This window comes from Carlito syrichta, unplaced genomic scaffold (genome assembly GCF_000164805.1).
Source record: "Carlito syrichta isolate Samal-C Ts95f unplaced genomic scaffold, Tarsius_syrichta-2.0.1 Scaffold307345, whole genome shotgun sequence".
Lineage (NCBI taxonomy): Eukaryota > Metazoa > Chordata > Mammalia > Primates > Tarsiidae > Carlito > Carlito syrichta.
The window spans coordinates 296,702-319,209 of record NW_007251441.1 but is presented as its reverse complement, the minus strand read 5'-3'; the positions used below and the strand labels follow the sequence as shown (position 1 = coordinate 319,209).

Here is a 22,508-nt window from a genome sequence, read left to right as displayed (position 1 = left end):
GGAAAAACAGGCTCTGTCACTTACCGATTGAGTGCTCCTAGGATAGAACCGGTCTACGCAGAACTTGAAAGCCACGTTAAGACACGCAAAATTTTCCACACGCGTACGTTTTTAATGGAACCAAGTAGACAGAGAGAGAAAGGAATTGGATTATCATGAGAGCCGGCAAGACTAACTTTGTTTTAAATTCTGTGTAGAGTTCTGCAAAAAGTAATTTGACTAAAAGGCGCTAATTCCTATCCGAAGACCCTACCTGAAAAATCTAATACGTTTATTGATGTTTTATAGCCGATGGGACTCAGGTCTCTTCTCATGACTCCTTAGTTGCCTTTATAGTTATCAAAAATTTACTGGAGCTCTTTTGACAGCATTGGAGTGAGCCGCCTATGTCCGTTGCCTGCAGCAATTTCAATTTGTCTTTCAAGTTTTCCTCCGGAGTCTGAGCTACTGCAATCCTCACACTAGATTTACTAGTGCTGTCGTCACTGCTGCAGACTTCTGACTTCTTATTCTCACCCTTTTCTTTTTCACCAGAACTTGTTTGCCTCATTCTTATGTACCTACCTTTGCACTTTGTAATCATCCTTTATGCCTCAGGTACTATTCTATTTTTCTATTTCAATGAAAAAAGTATTTCTTGAGGAACTGCTATATACTAACACCATGCTAGACGTTATTAAAAATTTAGTAGCTATGCCTAAAACTATTTTCTACAACTTTAGATTCCAGATGGAGAAATAACATGTCCATATTAAATGTTTAAAAAGCAATTCACTGTAGTATCTGATAACGGGACAAGATGAATAGTGCACAGTATAAACACTAGGGTTGTTCAGTGGAGAAGTTTATTTAGAATAGAATGGTTGTCTAAGGCTTCATTGAAATGGAAAGTTTGGAGGATTGGTAAAGTTTAGATAGATGGAGAGAACATTCCAACTGGAAACCAAAGGCACCACTTGGGAGGAGCAAAGTGTTTTGGAGTGGAATATACTGAGGAGAGGGACTTACTTTATTTTCCAGGGAGAGTGGTGGTATGGAACCCAAAGACCTGCGTTTAATTCATTCCTGTCGCTGTGATCTTTTGCCATTTTTGTTTCTGAGTTTCTTCCTTTAATGAAATGCCTCTACTTAAAGTGTTTGAAAATCAGATGTGAGAAAGGGCTTTGACGATCAAAAGCACCATATAATTATAACCTTCGTGACTTTTTGTTGAATAGTGAAAGCAAGATTACCAGAGCATTGGGACCAAATTGAAAAGACTCAGGAGTGCAGCATTTATAAGTGTAAACTGGGAAACTATTGAATGCTTTCAGTTAAGATAGTGATATGATACAAATGGCATTATTGGAAGATGCATGTGGTACTGGAATCCCACACGAATTAGAGGGAGTTGGATTGGAGGCAAGAATTTGGGTGTTGGTTTTTTGTTTTTTTGTCTCTAAAATCTGCAATTCTAGGTAAGATAAATTATATTAAATGCTATCGTTAGAGTGAGGAAAAATGCATAAGATGTATGCCTCAATGTATATATAACTATATATTAATGTATATATAAACATATGCACCATACACCAAATATGCCCATATACTTAGTGTTTGTGTTGTTAGTTCATTCATTTATTTTGTAAACATTTTGATTTTCCTTGGAAAAGTGTTCTTACCAGTTACATACAAATCTTTTTCTTATAAACCTTTCTGAATTATCTTCAATTACACTCACCCATCAGATCTAAAAGAGGAATACTTCTAAGATTCTAAGCCAGGGCAGTGATTACAGCTAAATATCAAAATTAACTGGAAGTGTTTTCTCTTTTTTTTGAGTTGGAGTCTCACTCTGTCACCCAGGCTGGAGTGCAGCGGCAAGCTCACAGCCACCGCAACCTCGACCTGCTGGGCTCAGGCAGTCCTTCCGCCTCAGCCTTCCAAGTAGCTGGAACTATAGACACTCACCACCACGCCCGGCTAATTTTTTTATTTATTGTAGAGATGAGGTCTCAGTTGCCCAAGTTGGTCTTGAACCCAAACCGTAGACTCAGGCAATCCTCTCACCTCATCCTCCCAAAGTGCTGGGATTATAGGCGTGAGCCACCATACCCAGCCAAGTCTTTTCAAAATATATATTTCAGCCCCTACTTTCTATTTACAGAATCAAAATTATAATAAGCATCTCAGGTAAAATAGCTATTATAATCATTTAAGAGATTTTGACACTAATAAATTATTCTAGTGCATGTAAAATACAACTTTTCAAAATTCAAACTACTGTTTAAAGTTTAGGTAGACCTGTATGTACTTCCAGTATTTCTCCTGTTTTCTGATTTTGAATTGTTGACTAAAAGGGTGAAGATTTGGTGTGCCCCTAGATTTGTCATATCCTTCCAAACTGGTTTTGGCAATAATATAATGATAGAGATAGTTGGGAATGTAGTTGTAATCAGTTATCCTTTAGCTAATACCTGTGGGAAATCCTGATGTGGAAAATTCAGAACAGTATATCACTTTTTATATTTGGCATTGAGATTATTTTGGATGTTTTCTAACTCCCTTTAGGAGTTGTTTTCAGAATTATTACTTTTTCTTAGTGGAATTATCAATTTAATTTGCATAGGTTACAGAGGTAAGAAAGGTAGCTTAGAAGGAAAGAAAATCACTCTCGGGTTTAAAAGTGTCACCACTGTTTCACATTTATGTGAGTCAGAAGTCAAATTTCTAATAGTGTAAAGTTCTGAGACATTTCAAGATTTATTTAAGAAGAGCAGAGTTCTTTCTTGACTGTCACATTTGTTGAAAACTTTTTAATTTTGCTGAGAATCAGAATCCCAAGCTCTGAAAATCAGGGGAAGATATTATCTATTATGTCATTTGAGTTCTTATTAGGCTGGGTGCGGTGGCTCACGCCTATAATCCTAGCACTTTGGGAGGTTGAGGTGAGAGGACTGCCTGAGCCCACGGGTTTGAGACTAGCCTGGGCAACTTGGTGAGACCTTATCTCCATAGTAAATAAAAAAATTAGCTGGACATGTTGGTGCTTGCCTGTAGTTCCAGCTACTTAGAAGGCTGAGGTGGAAAGATTACCTGATCCCAGCAGGTGGAGCTGTGGTGGCTGTGAGTGTGCCACTGCACTCCAGCCTGGACAATAGAGTGAGACTCTAACTCAAAAAAAAAAAAAAAAAAGAAAACAAAAGAAAATTAGATGATAAATGTGAATGATCTTTGTAAATTATAAAGTATGATAGACATGCAAAATATTATATATATTATATTACTGTCTCCTAGTGAAATAGAAAACATAACTTTTTTTTGGTCAAGCTAACTTTATCTTGTTTTCTAGATTGTTATTTGCTGTCAGTAAGGAATCTGTAAAGTGCCAACATGGGAAAGAAACGGACGAAGGGAAAAACTGTTCCGGTTGATGATTCCTCCGAATCTTTAGGTATATTTAGAGTAATGTTTATATCCTTAAATGGATATATATTTTAAAATCTCAAATGGGATCAAATTGGATATTACTGTTATGTAATCTGCATTTTAATGTAATGATTGTATCTACATGTCATTTAATAGTCTTCTAAAACATTTTAAATGCATATTATTCCATTAATACAAAGGACAGTGGGTCAGTAATCCCTCCCTTTTTCCCATTCTCAATTCCTCCCTTCCTCCCCCACCCAAGGCTGGAGTGCAGTGGTGTGATAACAGCTCACTGTAACCTCGAGCTCTTGGGCTCAAGGGATCCTCCCACCTCAGCTTCCTTGAACTCCTGGCCTCAAATGATCTTCCTGCTTTGGTCCCCCAAAATGCTGGGATTATAGGTGAGAGTCACCATGCCTGGCCCCACATTTTATAATTTATGTTAATATTTTTGTTTTTTGAGTCAGGGCCTTACTCTGTTGCCCAGGCTGCAGCACAGTGGCATCACAGCTCACCCCAGCCTCCAACTTCTTGTCCCAAGCAGTCTTCCTGTGTCAGCCTCCCAAACAGCTGGGACTACAAGTGCGAGTCAACACACCTGGCTAATTTTTAAAAATTTTTTTGTAGAGACAGGATCTCACTATTTTGCCCAGGCTGGTCTTAAACTCCTGGGCTCGAGTGATCCTCGCAGCTCAGCCTCCCAAAGTGCTAGGATTATAGGCGTGAGCTACTGCATCCGGCCTTCCTAACTTATTTAACTAGTCCCCTGCTGTTACAGAGTTAGGCATTCTTTGCTTTTTAGTGGTATGAATTAGAGCAATAGTAAATATTTTTATGACTAAATCTTTGCACACATTTTTCTAGTACAGATCTTAGAAATAGAGTTTGTGAATTGAAGGGTATAAATATTTTCTTTTTTCTTTTTTTTGTTTGTTTTTTTGAGTTGGAGTCTCACTCTGTCACCCAGACTGGAGTGCAGTGGTCGCTTCCGGCCACCGCAGCCTCGACCTGCTGGGCTCCGGCGATCCTTTCTCCTCAGCCTTCCAAGTAGCTGGAACTACAGGCGTGGCTGATTTTTTGATTTATTGAAGAGATGATGTCTCACCAAGTTGCCCAGGCAGGTCTCGAACCCGGGGGCTCAGGCAATCCACTCACCTCAGCCTCCCATAGCGCGGGATTACAGGCTGAGCCACCAAGCCCGGCTGGGTATAAATATTTTCAAAGCTCTTTTGGTTCTATTGCTAAATTGCCATCCAGAAATGTTTTACTAATTTACAGGCTTCCTAACTGTATCATAAAGTGCCCATTTCTCTTAACCTTCATCAACACTGGGTAGTATTATCTGTAAAAATTTGGTGAGGCTGGGTGTGTTGGCTCACTCCTGTAATCCCAGTGCTTTGGCAGGCCGAGGTGGGAGGATTGCTTGAGTCCAGAAGTTTGAGGTTCAATAAGCTACGATCACGTTTCTGCACTCTAGACTGGGTGAAAGAGTGAGACCCTGTCTCTAAAAGTAAAAAAAAAATAAAGTCTGTGCTGATTTGATAATTAAAAAAGAACTTCTTTTTTTTAGTTTGTATTTCTTTGTCTGCTACTGAGAGTCAGTAGTTTTTTCACATGATCTCATATCTTCTGTTGGTGCAGGTTTGTTGGAAATAAAGCTAATTGTGCCTCTTGGCTAATCCTGAAACAACTCAAGCCCTTTAGTGTGGCATGCAAAGCCCTTTATCTGGTCCCAAAAGAGTTTTCAGTCTCAAGTCTAGCTGCTCATTTTCACACATTGTGTAACTCTGTTATTTGGAGAGACAGCATGCACTTTTTCTTACCTTTGTATGTAGTATTGGCATTTTCAGATTGTTCTTCACTCCCTGAGGTTAGCATTTAAAGTGTGAGCTATGAAGTCAGAAAGACTTGAGTCCAAATTCTGGCATCGCCACTCGGTTGTTAAGTGACCTTGGGCATTAAATTTTAGTTTCTCTTGTGTCTCATTTGTCTTCCTCATAAGGTGAGTATAAGGATTAAATAAGATAATGTATGCAAAACATTTAGCAAAGCTCATAGAAAGTGTTTAATCAAGATCACAGATTTTTTTCTTCTTTTTTGAGTTGGAGTCTTACTCTGTTGTCCAGGCTGGAGTGCAGTGTCATGCTCATGGCCAACACAGCCTGGACCTGCTGGACTCAGGTGATCCTTCTGCCTTAGCCTTCCAAGCAGCTGGAACCACAGGCATGTGCCACCATGCCTGGCTGATTTTTTGATTTATTGTAGAGACGAGACCTCACCATATTGCCCAGGCTGGTTTTGAACCCCTGAGCTCAGGTAATCCTCTCGCCTCTGCCTCCCGAAATGCTGAGATTACAGGTGTGAACCACTGTGCCTGGCTAATATCAGAGATTTTTATTACTGTTATGTTAATTCCATCCAGGACTGTACAGCTGTTAACTCACCTGTGAAACTTTTGGTGACTTCAGCCTTCTCTTGTACCACTACAGCATGTTTTGGAGATTCTTACACATTAATTTTTTTAGCTACCTTTCCTGCCAGAACGTGAGCTACTCCAAGAGAATAGCTGTGACCTAGTCAATTTTAGGTTCCCGATCTTGCACAGTGCCTGGCCTATGGTAGATGTATTATTGACTGAATGAAGGATCTTTTTTACAAACCTCTAATGGCAAAGAGAATTCTAAATATGATAACATGATAAAGGGTCTTAGTTTATTCTTTTTTTGTTCCCGTAACACAGACATCCGGGAAAGGACCTTAATTTAAAGGATATAGCTAAATAAATCAAAATGAATTTGTGGAGGTTGTGGTGGTGGCAGTGGCAGCAGTTATATTTAGGATTTCAAAAAAACAAAATTTTAAATCTGTTTAAAATCTCTCATATATTCATCTCATAATAGTCAAATGTCAAACAAGACTTTACATTTTCAGATTATTTAACAGTTTCTTTACAGAGTACAGTTGACCCTTGAACAACGCAAAGCTTACAGATCCTGAGCTCCTGCACAGTCAGAAATACAACTTTTGACTCCCTAAAAACTTAACTATTAATGACCAGAAGCCTTACTAATAACATAGTCATTTAACTATGTTTATGTTGCTAATAACATAAACAATCATTGAACAGATATTTTATATTGGTATTATATACTGTATTCTTAAATAAAGTAAGTTAGAGAAAAGAAAATATTAAAAGCATCATAAAGAAGAGATACTATATTTACTATATAGTAAGTGGAAGTGGATCATCGTAAAGGTCTTCAGGCTGAGGAGGAGGAAGAGGAGGGACTGGTCTTGCTGTCTCATGGGTGGCAGAGGTAGAAGAATATCCATGTATAAGTAGATTCATGCAGTTCAAACCTGTGTTGTTCAAGGGTCAACTGTAAATTCATTATTGAGGTTTAAATGAATGATCAGTTTTGAGTTTAACTAAAGAAAGCCATCTTTGACCTCATATACTTATTTATTTATTTTTACAATAGAACCTAAGTGCAGACATATTAGGAAAGGATTGGAACAAGGTAATTTGAAAAAGACTTTAGTGAATGTGGAATGGAATATTTGCCAAGACTGTAAGACAGACAATAAAGTAAAAGATAAATCTGAAGAAGAAACAGAAGAAAACCCTTCAGTTTGGCTATGTCTTAAATGTGGACATCAGGTATGCTTACTTTTTGATCAATATGGGATTTTAGAAAACTCTTTCAACTTGTGTTAGAAGGTATACCTGAAAGTACAATATGAGTAACTAGGATGCCAACTGGAATAGATCATATTCTCTGTGGAACTGATTCTGAGACTGAGATTTGTGTATAAGTTGTTTATTGAGGAGTGTTTTCAGGTACCATGCCAGTAAAGGGGTGATGAAAGCAGGATTAGGCAGAGGGAGAAGCTGAATAAAGCAGATTCAGTGACGTCTTAGCAGATCCCACAGTGAACTTTTACCTGAATTGAGGCAAGGGACCAGGTTTTTGCACCTGTGCATAAGACTAGTTATTGCATGTGGCCTGACCTGGAGGAGGCTATAACTGTGGGCAAGTTCCCTTTCGTTTCCTGGGAATGGATGGACTGGTTTGTGAGCTTTCAGCAGGGCACATTCCCAGCAGCTGGGGGAATGAATGCCTTGGACTTGGAGGGTATATGGCTGTTGTATCATAGTGTCTCCTATACCAGTTCACAATTATTTCCATGGTACTAAAGGTTGTCGCCCTTAGTGGTGGCAAGTTAAGTGTATATGTTAGGAAACTGGGCTACTTGGCAGTTCTTTTATGAAGCTTCAAGATGAGGCAGTCATTTTTAAAAAAAATTTTTTAAGTTAAAAGCTTTATTGAGATAATTATAGTTTCACATGTAGTTCTGAGAAATAATAGAGATATCCTTATACACTTTGCCCATTTTCCCCCAGTGGTAACATTTTATAAAACTAGTATATCAGCCGGGCTCAGTGGCTCAGCCTGTAATCCCGCGCCTTTGGGAGGCTGAGGTGAGTGGATTGCCTGAGCCCGTGGGTTCAAGACCCGCCTGGGCAGCGAGACCTCATCTCTACAATAAATCAAAAAATTATCCGGGCATGGTAGCGCGCGCCTGTAATTCTGGCTACTCGGAAGGCTGAGGCGGAAGGATCACCGGAGCCCAGCAGGTTGGGGCTGCAGTGGCCGGGAGCGGCCACTGTACTCCAGTCTGGGCGACCGAGTGAGACTTCAACTCAAAAAAAACAACAACAAAAACCTAGTATATCAAAATCTAGAATATTGACATTGAAGTAATCTACCACTCTCAACACATCATCCCAGTTTTAATTTTCATTTGTATGTGCGTGTATGTGTGTATTATGTTTTATATACTTTTGTCACCCATGTAAATTTGTGTATCCATCATCATAATGAAGATACCAAATAGTTTCAACATCATATGGATCTCTTGTATGCTCTTTTATATCATACCTACCTCCCTACTGTCACCCAGAGACCTAGCACCTGCAACCACTAATCTGGTTTCTATTTCTAAAATATTGTCATTTTGAAAATGTTCCATGTAATGAATACACACGCGTGCCCCTTGAATCTAAATTTAAAATATTTTTAAAAAAAGAAAATGTTATGTAAATGGAATCATACAGTATGCAGCATTTTGAGACTGGCTTTTTTCACTCAGCATAATCACCTGAAGATTTATCTAAGTTGCACATATCAAGTTTGTTCTTTTTTATTGCTGAGTGGTATTTATTTTTAATTTTTAAAAAAATATGGAACACTTCATGAATTTGCATATCATTCTTGTGCAGGGGCTATGCTAATCTTCTCTGTATTGTTCCAGTTTTAGTATATGTGCTGCCAAAGCGAGCACACTGAGTGGTATTCTATAGTATAGATGTGCCACAGCTTGTTTAACTGTTTGCCTGCTGAAGAACATTTGGGCTGATCCCACTTATTGGTGATTATGAATAAAGCTACTATGACCATTTGTGTACAGATTTTTGTATGAACTTAGATTTCATTTCTCCAGGATAAATGTCCAAGAGTGTAATTGCTGGGTCGTATAATAATTAAATGCTTATTTTTTTAAGACCCTGCCAAGCTGTTTTTGAGAGTAACTGTGCCTTTTAAATTCTTACCAGTGATGAATGAGTGATTTATTTTCTTTACATTTTTGTCAGCATTTAGTATTGTCACAATTTTATATTTCAGCCATTATGGTAAGTATGTGGTGCAATCTCATAGTGGTCATACAATTAAAAACATCTATATATAGGAAAGCTATCTTATTTGTATTTGAAATGCTTTAATTGTAACCTCTTAAATACATATGGTGAGCATGAATATATTTTGTTATTTCAATTTTTCAGAGTACATTTTCTATTATAAATTTTGTTTTGCTACCTTTTAAATTCGTAAGCATAAAGCAGCATTTGTATTAATTGCTAACTTTTTTCTATTAAGTATGTTTTACACAGTTAGCTAGTGATTTTTAACTATTGTCTCAAGACAACTCATTCTCACATTTTAAGTGATCTCTAATTGTGTTATAATTTTCATGATTAATATCAAATTTTAATTAATTTATTTTGGAACTAAATGTTGAGTGGAATAAATTAAATCAATAGCTTCATATCATAGTTAAAGAATTAGAAGCCACCAATATATATTTCTCCTCCAGTGTATATATTGAGCTGCAAGAGAAACAGGATTAGTTATTTTAGTGCAGTCCAAGAATTGCTACTTTGTTTCAGATAAATACACGGTGAAGATATATTTTTTAGTAGTGATCTAACTAGCTGGAGGCAGAAAATCTTGTCATATTTTATTAATTTGAGCTTTTGGAATTTATAGTCCAGGGGAGAAAAGATATAAACATTACTAACTTTAGAACAAGGTATAAAATAAGGAATGTCACCAGGAATTTATACCATGGTTTATAGGAGTTTGTTTATAGGAAGGATACAGCCAGGCTCGGTGGCTCAGCCTGTAATCCCGTGCCTTTGGGAGGCTGAGGTGGGTGGAATGCCTTAGCCCGCGGGTTCGAGACCCGCCTGGGCAGGCGAGACCTCATCTCTACAATAAATCAAAAAATCAGCCGGGCGTGGTAGCGCATGCCTATAATTCTGGCTACCTGGAAGGCTGAGGCGGAAGGATCGCCGGAGCCCAGTAGGTTGAGGCTGCGGTGGCCGGGAGCAGCCACTACACTCCAGTCTGGGCAACAGAGTGAGACTCCAATGCAAAAAAAAAAAAAAAAGGAAGGATACAGTATTTTCTTATCTGGGAGGGTAAGCATAGTTTTCTGGTAGGAGATGGTGTTGGAGCAAGATCCTGAAGTGTGGGTGGAATTTGGTCAGATGGTATTAATGGTAAAGGATTCCAGGATAAGTAGAATAACCTAAATAAATTTGTATAGTTGTGAAAGTGCTCAGGGTAGTTTTAGCTGGTAGTTGGTATGTGAATAGGAGAATATGGGAGGTAATGCTGGAAAGGTATATTTGGGTCAGAGGGTATCTATCAGGTTTGTTCATTAGGAGTTTAAGAGAGCAACTCATAATTTTTGAATTGTGTATGAACAGAGCATTATTTTAGGAACATTAAACTGGAAGAATATGTATTGAAGAAAGAGGCAGAAGTTAGGGGAATATTTAGGGAACTGTTAAAGGAGTCTAAACCAGACCTAATGACTAACCACATTAGTGTGAAAAGTTGGAAGTTAGTGCATGGTTTTCTAAATATCTTTTTCTTTAAATGTCTTCAGTTGCCTATGGATATTTAAGTTTTGATAAAATCTTGGCCCTGGTTCAGTGGCTTATGCCTGTAATCCCAGCACTTTGGGAGACTGAGGCAGGAGGATTGCTGGAGACCAGGAGCTTGAGATTAGCCTGCCCAACAAAATGAAACTCCATCTAAAAAAAAAAGTTTTAACAAAATCTATATTCTAAAGTCAAACACTTTATTTTCAAAATTATGAGAACAGCAGAATTTCTTGAGCCACTTCCTTGTTCAAGAGAGATGATGAATTTTCTCTTCTTTTGGTGAATTTTTGTAGCTTTGAGGTTTATGATTATGATTTTTAGGGCTGTGGCAGAAATTCTCAGGAGCAGCATGCCTTGAAACACTATTTGACGCCAAGATCTGAACCTCACTGTCTAGTTCTTAGTTTGGACAACTGGAGTGTATGGTGAGTTTCAATTCCTCTGCCTGTTGGGTGGAAATTATTTGAAATGCTTAGGAAGGAAAGTGTTTGAAAGTGTTTAAGAAGTAAGCAAGTTATAATTTTTGTAGTATTTGCTTAAATATTATCACTTTCAGAAGGCTGGGGAATATGGTGTTATGAGAAGTTTTGCTTATTGCACAAACAAAAATTGTAGCATGTGGAAGACTTAAGAATCTTCGTCCTTTTGTTTTTCTTACTTGGGACACATTTCACATAAATGATAATATAATAAAATTCTGGCAATGAATTTGCATGTAAATAAATGTTGGGCTGATATGTTGTATTTGCATTTTAACATTATTAAAACATTTTCATGTTATTAAAAATCATTTACACAATATCATCTGTTAGTTGTAAGGTTTGTTAATTTTATTGGTATATGTCTGTATTTTGAAATATGTGTAGAAAAACTTTTGACTTGAATGTTATAACCAGTCCAGTCAGACATTTGGGGTTTTTCACAGTACTATTTATATGTAGCCATAATTCTAGCTAACTTTTTAATAATAAACTGGAATTGTTATGCATAGTCTTAAAGAAAACATAGACGTTTTATTTTCAGTTTCTCTAATAGAATGATTTGGTGATTACACACTTTGGGTTCCAGGAATTATAATTTATCTTTCTCTTTTTTAGTTGTCAGTTTGTCATTTTTCTTCTCTGTTATTTTTTTTTTTTTTTTGTGCGAACACAGGTGTTACATATGTGATAATGAGGTCCAGTATTGTAGTTCAACCCGACTGGGTCAAGTGGTTGATTATGTTAGAAAACAAGCTGGAATTACAACTCTAAAGCCAGGTAAAATAATTTGTTTTTGAATATATACTATAATGTTGATTTGTGTATTTGCTGATGTTTATATTTGTTATTCTATCTAGCGTTACATACAACTGAGTAACATTAGTTGATTTCAAACTGTGAAACTATATTTTGTTTTAATTATAAGATACTAGAATTAGAAGGAATTTGAGAAATGATCAGATGTGATGAAGGATCTGGACTAAAGGAGTGGGCAATAGGCCTGTTCCCGTAACCCTGGCTGGGGCTTACTGTAGGCCTTGCAGTGTACTTCCTGTGGTATATTTTATAATAGCAGTCTGTTTGCTGGACTGGCGTGAGTAAGTACTTGTAACTTTTTCTAATGGTCAGATACTTCTTAGGTTCTTTCCATGCATAATTAAATTAAATGACTGGCATATAGCATTTACTTTATGTGTTCTTTAAACTTTTTATCATCACAACTATCTTGGGTTTGCTTTTTGCTTCAGAATTTTTTTTTTTTTTAATCGGAGTCTATCCTGTCATCTAGGATATAGTGCAGTGACATGATCCCCACTCACCCTAGCCGGGATCAACTTTCTGGGTTCAAGTAATCCCCTGCCTCAGCCTCCTGAGTAGCTGGGACTACAGGTGTATACCACCAAGCCCAGCTAATTTTTAATTTTTTTGTAGATATGAGGTTTCACTATGTTGCCCAGGTTAGTCTCGAACTCCTGGGCTTAAGCACTTCTCCCATCTCTACCTCCCAAAGTGCTGGGATTACAGGTATAATCTACTGTGCCTGGCCCAGAATTGGTTTTTGACCCACAGAATTCATTTAGAAATTTATTTCATATCCACATTCTTTACTTGATTGTACTCTAATTAGGTATGCTCATTTGTAAAGAATTTTTGTGCAGTAAACAAAGGTAGATTTAGACCAAAGCATATACTGTTTAGTTTTTTTTTGTTGTCATACTGATGCTTACATTAGTTCTGAATATTTTTTATTGGTTATTCTTTATTTTTGTAGTAATTTGCCTATATTTACTAATTGATATTAAAAATCAAATAGGTGGCAAAGATTGACATTAGGAAAAAATTACAAATTCTAGTACTCTGTCTCAAGTATGACTTTGCATTTGAAATGGCGGTATTATTTATTTTGCTGAATCTCCTCCTCTTCCTCCTCCTCTTTTTCTTCTTTTTTTTCCATTTTTAAAGCAGAGAAAGATAATGGAAACGTTGAACTTGAAAATAAAAAATTAGAGAAAGAGAGTAAAAATGAACAAGAGAGAGAGAAAAAGGAAAACATAGCTAAAGAAAATCCTCTCGTGAATTCTACTTCTCAAATAACCGTGAAAGGACTCAGTAATTTGGGAAATACATGTTTCTTCAATGCAGTTATGCAGGTGCCGGTGTCAATTCTCCCCCTCCCCTTTTAAAAGACTTAGCCTTTTCTGCATAGGATTTATTACTTATAGTGCTGAGTAATTTATTTTACGTATTCAAAGAAAACTTAAGGAAATGCTTATTGCATGACAATAAGACATTGTGGGAAGCACTAGAGTACAGTGAGGTTTGTAACAAACATTGCCCCTGCCATCCTGGAGCTTCTTGCACGTTGGTGGGGGAAACACAGGATAACTTAGTACAGAAAGAAGTATGTCACTACAAGGTGTTGATAAGTGGTGGTGAGAGAATGGTGGGGCATGGATGGGGATAGCTACTTCCAATTGGGTGGTAAGAGAGTGCCCCTCTGAGATAATGAATAAGCTCAGAACGGAAGTATTTATGAGTCAAATAGAGGGGGAAGGGGAACATGCAGTAATTTTTCATTTCCCAAGTATAGATTCATTAAAAATTTCATTATGGGTATGATTTTGAATTTTGATAGAATATACACTTAAGAAATATTTGAGCCGGGCTCGGTGGCTCAGCCTCTAATCCCGCGCCTTTGGGAGGCTGAGGTGAGTGGATTGCCTGAGCCCGCGGGTTCGAGACCTGCCTGGGCAGCGAAACCTCATCTCTACAATAAAAAAAAAAAAAAAAAAATAATCAGTCGGGCATGGTAGCGCATGCCTGTAATTCCGGCTACTCGGAAGGCTGAGGTGGAAGGATCGCTGGAGCCCAGCAGGTGAGGCTGCGGTGGCCGGGAACGGCCACTGCACTCCAGTCTGGGTGACAGAGTGAGACTCCAACTCAAAAAAAAAAAAAAAAAAAAGAAATATTTGAATTCATTGGTTTGCCTTTAAATAATTTATTTTTCATTCTGCATTCTAGAATTTGTCACAAACACCAGTGCTTAGAGAACTACTGAAAGAAGTGAAAATGTCTGGAACAATTGTAAAAATTGAACCACCTGATTTGGCACTAACAGTATGTTCTTTAAATTTTTCTTTTATAATCAGTAACTTTATTTTAAATTTTAAAGAATTAACCCCCATTTCCTTCTTTTTTATTTGATTTTATTTTAGGCTACAAAGTTAAACATTTTCAGGCTAATAGAAATTATAAGAAGCCTTTCTGTTTTTATGCTTTGCATATGCTTTGTTTTTCTGTGCTCTATATTAGTTTGGCTTCCTTCTTGGGAATGTTGCTTATATTTGTGAAGTCCTAGGCTCACATCATTAGTTTTAACATCTTTTAAGGCGACTCAAGAACTTTGTAACCTAATGAATGACCTTACCCACTTTTATTATTTACATTTTACTTTGGCTCTTTCAGTTCTTAGGTAGTGAGTTCCTGATAATCTAAAACTAAACTGGCAGAGCTGAATTCTTCATAAAACACTTTATGACCAGAAAGTTTCTATGTCAGTTGATGTTCATTTAAAAATTTTTTGTTGTTGTTGTTGAGTTGGAGTCTCACTCTGTTGCCCAGGCTGGAGAGTAGTGGCATGCTCCCAGTCACTGCAGCCTCGACCTACTGGGCTCAGGCAATCCTTCCACCTCAGCCTTCCAAGTAGCTGGAACTACAGGCCCGCACCACCACACTTGGCTAATTTTTTGATTTATTGTAGAGATGAGGTCTTGCCAAGTTGCCCAGGCTGGTCTCGAACCTGTGGGCTCAGACAGTCCTCTCACCTCAGCCTCCCAAAGTGCTGGGTTTATAGGCATGAGCCACTGCACCTGGTCATTTTAAACTTTTAAATAGGGAAGCTCTGTCAGGAACATTGGCAATATGTGTTAACTAGTTACATTTTGATAAAGTAAATGATTCTAAAATTTGACTGAAGAAATTTTTATTCCCATACTCAGGAACCTTTAGAAATAAACCTTGAGCCTCCAGGTCCTCTTACTTTAGCCATGAGCCAGTTTCTTAATGAGATGCAAGAGACCAAAAAGGGAATTGTGACACCTAAAGAACTCTTTTCTCAGGTCTGTAAAAAGTGAGTATCCACTTTGATTGTGCTTTCAATGCTTCAGTAAGATACTGAGAAATTAAATTAATAGCATTCGAGTCAACCCAATATATACACATTAAAGCATACAAAATGTACTTTATGTGATAATTAAATCTGCCAAGGGTGTTATTGGGCTAAACAGAAATTTTAAGAAAATAAAACCCTTTGAAATTTGGGATATGATCCTAAGATTTTATAAAAATAGTTTCATATTTTAGTAGACTCATCATTGCTTTTCTGTCTTTGTTTTTCCGTAGAGCAGTGCGGTTTAAAGGCTATCAGCAGCAAGACAGCCAGGAGCTGCTTCGCTATTTATTGGATGGGATGAGAGCAGAAGAACACCAAGTTAGCATGTTACGACCATCATATTTTATGATCCCATCTTCATGAGCTTGTCTGTCATTTGACATCTTAAGGGTTATTAAAGCAATGAAAGCTAGTTATTGAGGCCATTGTACTTTTAATATTTTGCTACACCAGGCTTTTTCAACCAGTATTCTTTCATCATTAGTATGAATTAAGAGAATTGGAAACGATCTCTTTCTTGTGATGCCTTAGTTTACTTGATGTTTACAGCATTATTGTTCTCTAAGGGTTCTTTGTACTAGCCTCTATAAGGAGAGCTGCAAAGTATTAGAAAATGTTTCTCCCGAAGTCATTCTCGGTTGTAGCCCATCCTTACTCTTATTTTGAGGGTGATTTAACACAGTTTTTTGAATCTAGGAAATATTTTCACTTTGTTAGAGTCAGGGAACATTTGTTCCATTTTAACATTTTTGTTAATTGCCAGGATATAAAATAATATATTTGGGGTGTGAAATTAATAAGAGTAATAATAGTGATAATATTTATTTTGCACTTATTTTATACCAAGTACTGTTCTCAGTGTTTTATATGAATTACCATCCTTAGTTCTTACTACATTTCTATGAGGTAGACGCTGTGATTTTCTTACTCCGTAGATTCTGAAGCAAGGGTGTAGAGAAGTTCAATACCTAGTTCAAGGTCACCCAGAAGTGATGGAACTAGGCTTTAATACTGGAGTCAGTTCCTATAGCTCTCTCATAACTACTGTACTTTTAGGACAAAATATTGCAGTGCCTTTTGGAAGGAGGTAGGCACGTTCTAAAAAGTTTTGGTTTGAAAAGGTTTGAGATGTTGAAATGGTAGTTGTACCTTGTTCAGGGGTTAGTGATTGCTTTGTAGGCATAATTCCTTAAGCTCCTTGAATTAATTTTGATATATATTTTAGGAATAATAATTTTTACTTCAGTAAATCTGGGAAGCTATATCTTGATCACTTTCTTTTTGACTTGACATATTTTCTTAGGAAAATAACGAAAATTTAAAATTTAATAGTACATATATATTCATCTTATTACTTTTAGAGAGTGAGTAAAGGAATTCTTAAAGCATTTGGTAATTCTACTGAAAAATTGGATGAAGAACTAAAACTTAAAGTTAAAGGTAATGTCTGACTTTTAACTAAAACACTATAGTTGAATTCCTTTGTACCTTAGGACAAGATTGCTGGCATATATATTTCAAATCTGCAGTTATTAGCATATAATTTCTCTTTATTATCATTGATTTTTAAAAATTATTCAGTACCCCAAAGGTAAATATTTTATAAAAATTTAACCTGTGGTATATTCCTTTCATGCATTATTTCAGTGAAATTTATGTTGCTAGAGCTAAGATGAATCACAGTTTTATTTTTTAAAGGCTTAGCATTATAATTAGCATAATACATAAATTATACTTGTTAGTGTGAGTTGTCAGTAGCTGGTTTGATAATCATGGAGCCAATTTAGTTCTTTTTTTTGAGCTGGAGTCTCACTCTGTAACCCAGGTTGCAGTGCAGTGGTGCCCATGGCCACCACAGCCTCAACCTGCTGGGTTCAGGTGATCCTTCCGCCTCAGCCTTTCAAGTAGCTGGAACTACAGGCATGTACCACCATGCCCAGCCAATTTTTTGATTTATTGTAGAGATGAGGTCTCACCAAGTTGCCCCAGCTGGTCTCGAACCCATCAGCTCAGGCAGTCCTCTCACCTTGGCCTCCCAAAGTGCTGGGATTATAGGCTTGAGCCACCACGCCCGGCCCAATTTTTATTTTTATTATAATTAAATTTAAGTGGCCACAAATAGTGTATTGTGAAGCATGGGTTTTAAACAACTCATAGCAACTCTTTGCCTCCTTGGTGCCTTTTAGAGTCTGGACAGTAATAGAGAGAATTTGGCCAACTGGCATTATCTGTCATGAAAGTATACTTCTGTATAAATGGATGCCTGTTATTTGATTCATGCTTGTAAATTTCATATGTTTGGAAAACTGGCTGACCACATAGTAAAATTATTATAGTAAACTTAAGTAGTATTTTATTTGAAACATTTTCCTGAGGTTTGTTTTTTAATATAAAAGGAGTTCAGTCTTAGAGTTCATTTTCTCTCCAGTGTTGCTACTATAGTATCTTCTATCAGTCCTGAGTGTTAGAATGTTCGAGCTAGAACTAGGCAGCCAGACTATCCTTCACCCTGATCTGAGCTGTTCATTGTACTAATGGAGGTAGTGAGATACCGAAAGTCTCACTGACTTGCACAACTCATTTTCCACTAACTAGATCTTGGATAGAACTTTGTTTTTCCTCAGTTGTAAAAGGTGATTGTATTATATTGTGTTATGCTCAGAGATGAGGTATATGCTGCTGACTTCTATCACATAAAAATAAAATGATGGCCATGATAAATGGAGAAATAGTCGATTTAAAATTTTAAATTTCTGTAGGGCAATTTAAAATAAAATTTTAGAGTTAGGTAAGTAGTTTTAGCTTTTCTTAATTAAATATATACAGGTAACTGGTGAACATTTTTTTTTTCTTTGTAGATTATGAAAAGAAAAAATCAGTACCAAGTTTTGTGGACCGCATCTTTGGTGGTGAACTAACTAGTACAATCATGTGTGATGAATGCAGAACTGTAAGTAGATGTAGTGTGGGCTGGATTTATTCATTTATATTCAGAGTATAGTTTATCAGTTGTTTCTTTTAAAAACAGAAATGTCTAACTTCATAGGTTATTCTTTGTTGAACTATCTGAATGTGCATGGCTCTTTGCTGGGAATATCAGCATCCCATAGACCTTGAATAAGTTAGTTTAATGTTTTAACTTATTTTACCCAACCCAAAGTCCTCAGCATTGTGTAATTTTTCATTTCAAATTTTCTTAAGCCTTTGTTTATTTTAAAACCTACCCTTCGTTCCCCTCTCCCTAGGGCAGAGAGGATCTTACTCTGATGTTTAAAGTGATCTTTTCCTTCCTTTTACATTTTCTTTTTTGATTGGTTAAGGTCTCCTTGGTTCATGAATCTTTCCTTGATTTGTCTCTCCCAGTTTTAGATGATCAGGTAAGACTAACTGAGTTTATTTTTTGGAAGTAGTTTTTCTTCTGTTAGATTTTATGGAATAAGCCTTTTCATCTTTTTCAAGTTTGTATATTACTAGCCCATGGAGAAATTTTTCTTAATCTGTTTGAGATAGAATAATTTTTAGGATTTGAATAAAGGATGGGGTAAGTCATTCTTTTTGAAAAGAGGATGATATAGCTAGAATTTGTTATAATTAGCTTGATTGATTTACATATAGGGAAATATTTTTCTCATATTAGAATTTCTATTTTCAGTATTTAAGACTAACCTCAAGGCCAGGTTCAGTGACTCATGCCTGTAATCCCAGTGCTTTGGGAGGCCAAGGCTGGAGGACCGCTTGAGGCCAGGAATCTGACACTAGCCTGGACAGTATGTTTAGTGAGACTTTGTCTCTACAAAAAAAGATTAGCCAGATGTGGCGGCGTGGGTCTATAGTCCCTATTCAGAAGCCTGAAGTAGGAAGATCGCGTGAGATCAAGAGTTCTGGTTTGCAGTGTGATTCCGCCACTGTACTCAAACCTGGGTGACAGATCAAGACCTTGTCTTTTTTTTTTTTTTTTTTGTGAGTTGGAGTCTTATTCTGTCGCCCAGGTTGGAGTGCAGTGGCATGCTCACGGCCACCACAGCCTCGACCTGCTGGACTCAGGTGATCCTTCCACCTCAGCCTTCCAAGTAGCTGGAACTACAGGCAGGTGGCACCACGCCTGGCTAATTTTTTGATTTATTATAGAGATGAGGTCTCGCCAGGTTGTCCAGGCTAGTCTTGAACCCATCGACTCAGGCAGTCCTCTCACCTCGGCCTCCCAAAATGTTGGAATTATAGGTGTGAGTCACCGTGCCCAGCTAAGACCCTATCTCTTAAAAAAAAAAAATTTGCATTCTTAAGTTTGTAAATGTTAAATAGAAAGTATTGTCTTAGTTTTATGCCATTTAGTTCCTTTTAAGTAGTAGTAAGAAAAAAGAGAAGTTATGAATATTTGATCAATCATTATTCAATTGCATATGAATTATGAGTCTCTTGGCCTGTTGCTAAGTGATTAAAGTCTTAACAAACCTTAGCTTTTTTCTCTTTCTCTGAAACTATGATTTACATATAAATGAAGAGGAAAATAAAAAGAATACCTGTGGTGTGATATACAAATCAGTTATAAACAGAAAGTGCATTTGGAAATGGACATATTTGCAGTGTGATATATAGGATGTATCTAATAAAATTCTATTTCTATTATACTTGCATGTGAAGTTGCCTTTTTGATGTTTTGTTGGTTTGCTTTTCTCAATATATGAAGATTGTTTTTTAGTATATGAGGTAGATGAATTTTATTCTGGATATATTTTCAAGAATATTGTGCAAATGAAACTTGTATTAAATAGTAGTAGAAAAATATTTAAGTAACATAAGTTTTCATTTCATCAAATGGTAGTTGTAAAATTTTGTTTTTATCCCATATTCTCTCCATATTTTAAGAGTGGTAAGAAAAGTATAAATGATAAAAATCTGAAAAAGACAATGGAGGATGAAGATAAAGACAGTGAGGAAGAAAAAGATAATGAGAGTTACGTAAAAGAGAGAAATGATATTCCTTCTGGAACAAGTAAGCACTTACAGAAAAAAGCAAAGAAGCAAGCCAAAAAGCAAGCCAAGGTAGGTAATTAGAAGGAAAATAATGCTTTTAAAATTTAAACTATTGAGTTGGTAGTCTGAATGACATTGGTAGACAAGTCTATCTTATATATAGCACTTTCATTTGGCAATTACAGAGTTTGCTCCTTTAGTATTCTCTACAGGGAAACTGCTTTGAATATATGTGAAGAAAAGCTTGTGCTTTTTTAAAATCCTACATTACTTGTGACCACTATTTTTAATAAGTTTAGTTCATTTTTAACTTGTTTTTTGAGTTGTTAATACATTGATATTCTCAAATTATAAAATATATAAATGTATACAATAAAAGTTGCCTTTCTACCATTGTCCTTTCATGACAAACATAAAAACTTCCTTAATTTTCTATGTATCCTTCTGGAGTTTCTTTCCAAAAATTTTCTTTCTTTTGGAGAGAAACTCTAGAACAAATATAAATGTGTTGTTTTGGGTCTTTTGACTATACACACTGTTCTGGACCACATTATTTTGTTTGCTTATACTTAGATTCTTAGAGACTTTTTCATTTTAGGTTACAAAGCTGCTGCTGCTTTTTTTTTCTTAATAGCTACATAGTACTCTGTTTTATGAATGTAGCACAATTTGTTTAGTTCTTTATTGATTTAGGATGTTTCTAATCTCTTGCTGTGATGGCCAGTGTTGCAGGAATAACCCTATACATCTGTCATCTACAGAATAAATTTTGATAGAGGGATTGTATTTGTTTGTTTGTTTGTTTGTTTTTCTTTTTGGAGTTGGAGTCTCATTCTGTCATCCAAGCTGGAGTGCAGTGACACGCTCATGGCCACTGCAGCCTCAAGCTGCTCGGTTCAGGCGATCTTTCCTCCTCAGCCTACCAAGTAGCTGGAATTACAGGCATGCACCATCACACCCTGCTAATTTTTAAAATTTATTGTAGAGACAAGGTCTCTCCAAGTTATCCAGGCTGGTTTCGAACTCCTGGGCTCAGGCAATACTTTTGCTTCCATCTCTCAGAATGCTGAGATTACATGCATGAGCCACTGTGCCTGGTGCATTTGTATTTTTTATAGATAATACCTAACTGCCCTTTGCAAAGATTGTACCATTTATATTCACACCAGCAATATTGGAGACTTTCTGCTACTTCAGTTCCTGACAACTGTGTATTATTAAGCTTCTGGAAAATATTATCAGGGCAGTTTTATTTTGCATTTGTTTTCATATATATGAGGGTAAGCATATTTTTTGTTTCCAAGCCATTTTCTTTTTTTTATTTTTTATTTTTAAAGATGTGGGTTACAATTCAGGGTTGTATTTCATTTTCTTTTGAAGTATTTACTTATGTTCTTTCCTATTTTTATTTGTATTTTTTTTTTTATTTTTGAGTTGAGGTCTCACTCTGTCATCCAGGCTGGAGTGCAGTGGCAGCATCATAGCAGCCTTGACCTCCTAGGCTCAAGTGATCCTTCCGCCTCAGCCTCCCAAGTAGTTGGAACTATAGGCATGCACCACCACACCTGGGTAGTTTTGTGGGTTTTGTTTTGTTTTGTTTTGGTTTTTTTTTTTTTTGAGTTGGAGTCTCACTCTGTCGCCCATACTGGAGTGCGGTGGCCGGTTACCACGCCCGGCTAATTTTTTGATTTATTGTAGAGATGAGGTCTTGCTGCCCAGGCGTGTCTCGAACCCGCGGCCTCAGGCAATCCACTCACCTTAGCCTCCCAAAGGCGTGGGATTACAGGCTGAGCCACCGAGCCTGGCTAGTTTTGTTTTTTTAAGAGATGAGGTCTCGCTATGTTGCCTAAGGAGTGGTGTCAAATTCTTGGGCTTAGTTAAGCCTCTTGCCTCAGTCTCCTAGGCCTTAACAAAAGTATGAGCCACTGCACCCAGCCATTTCTCATTTTTTATTTGTGTGTTCTTCTAGTTTTACTGAAACATATCAGAAAATGCTTGAGCCGGGCTTGGTGGCTCAGCCTGTAATCCTGTGCCTTGGGAGGCTGAGGTGAGTGGATTGCCTGAGCCCGCGGGTTCGAGACTTGCCTGGGCAACTTGGCGAGACCTCATCTCTACAATAAATCAAAAAAATTAGCTGGATGTGGTAGTCCGCGCCTGTAGTTCTAGCTACTTGGAAGGCTGAGGTGGAAGGATCGCCGGAGCCCAGCAGGTCGAGGCTGTGGTGCCACTGCACTCC

The 22,508-nt window shown here is 37.1% G+C and overlaps 1 protein-coding gene across 4 annotated transcripts in view; it reads left to right on the top strand.

The window, feature by feature from the left end:
• USP16 (ubiquitin specific peptidase 16) overlaps nucleotides 1–22,508 on the top strand; it is a 32,510-nt gene that overhangs the window by 514 nt on the left and 9,488 nt on the right. Inside the window, exons 2-14 of one of the 4 annotated variants that reach the window (XM_021715747.1) lie at nucleotides 535–597; nucleotides 3,332–3,433; nucleotides 6,894–7,072; nucleotides 10,967–11,070; nucleotides 11,801–11,904; nucleotides 13,090–13,277; nucleotides 14,149–14,244; nucleotides 15,126–15,256; nucleotides 15,529–15,616; nucleotides 16,660–16,738; nucleotides 18,157–18,248; nucleotides 18,619–18,675; nucleotides 20,165–20,341. In XM_021715747.1, the coding sequence (XP_021571422.1) occupies nucleotides 3,373–3,433; nucleotides 6,894–7,072; nucleotides 10,967–11,070; nucleotides 11,801–11,904; nucleotides 13,090–13,277; nucleotides 14,149–14,244; nucleotides 15,126–15,256; nucleotides 15,529–15,616; nucleotides 16,660–16,738; nucleotides 18,157–18,248; nucleotides 18,619–18,675; nucleotides 20,165–20,341 (1,356 nt within the window). In that variant the 5' untranslated portion in view covers nucleotides 535–597; nucleotides 3,332–3,372. The remainder of the gene's footprint in view (nucleotides 1–534; nucleotides 598–3,331; nucleotides 3,434–6,893; nucleotides 7,073–10,966; nucleotides 11,071–11,800; nucleotides 11,905–13,089; nucleotides 13,278–14,148; nucleotides 14,245–15,125; nucleotides 15,257–15,528; nucleotides 15,617–16,659; nucleotides 16,739–18,156; nucleotides 18,249–18,618; nucleotides 18,676–20,164; nucleotides 20,342–22,508) is intronic. The other 3 variants (XM_008064465.1, XM_008064463.1, XM_021715748.1) reach the window with 3 other exon arrangements.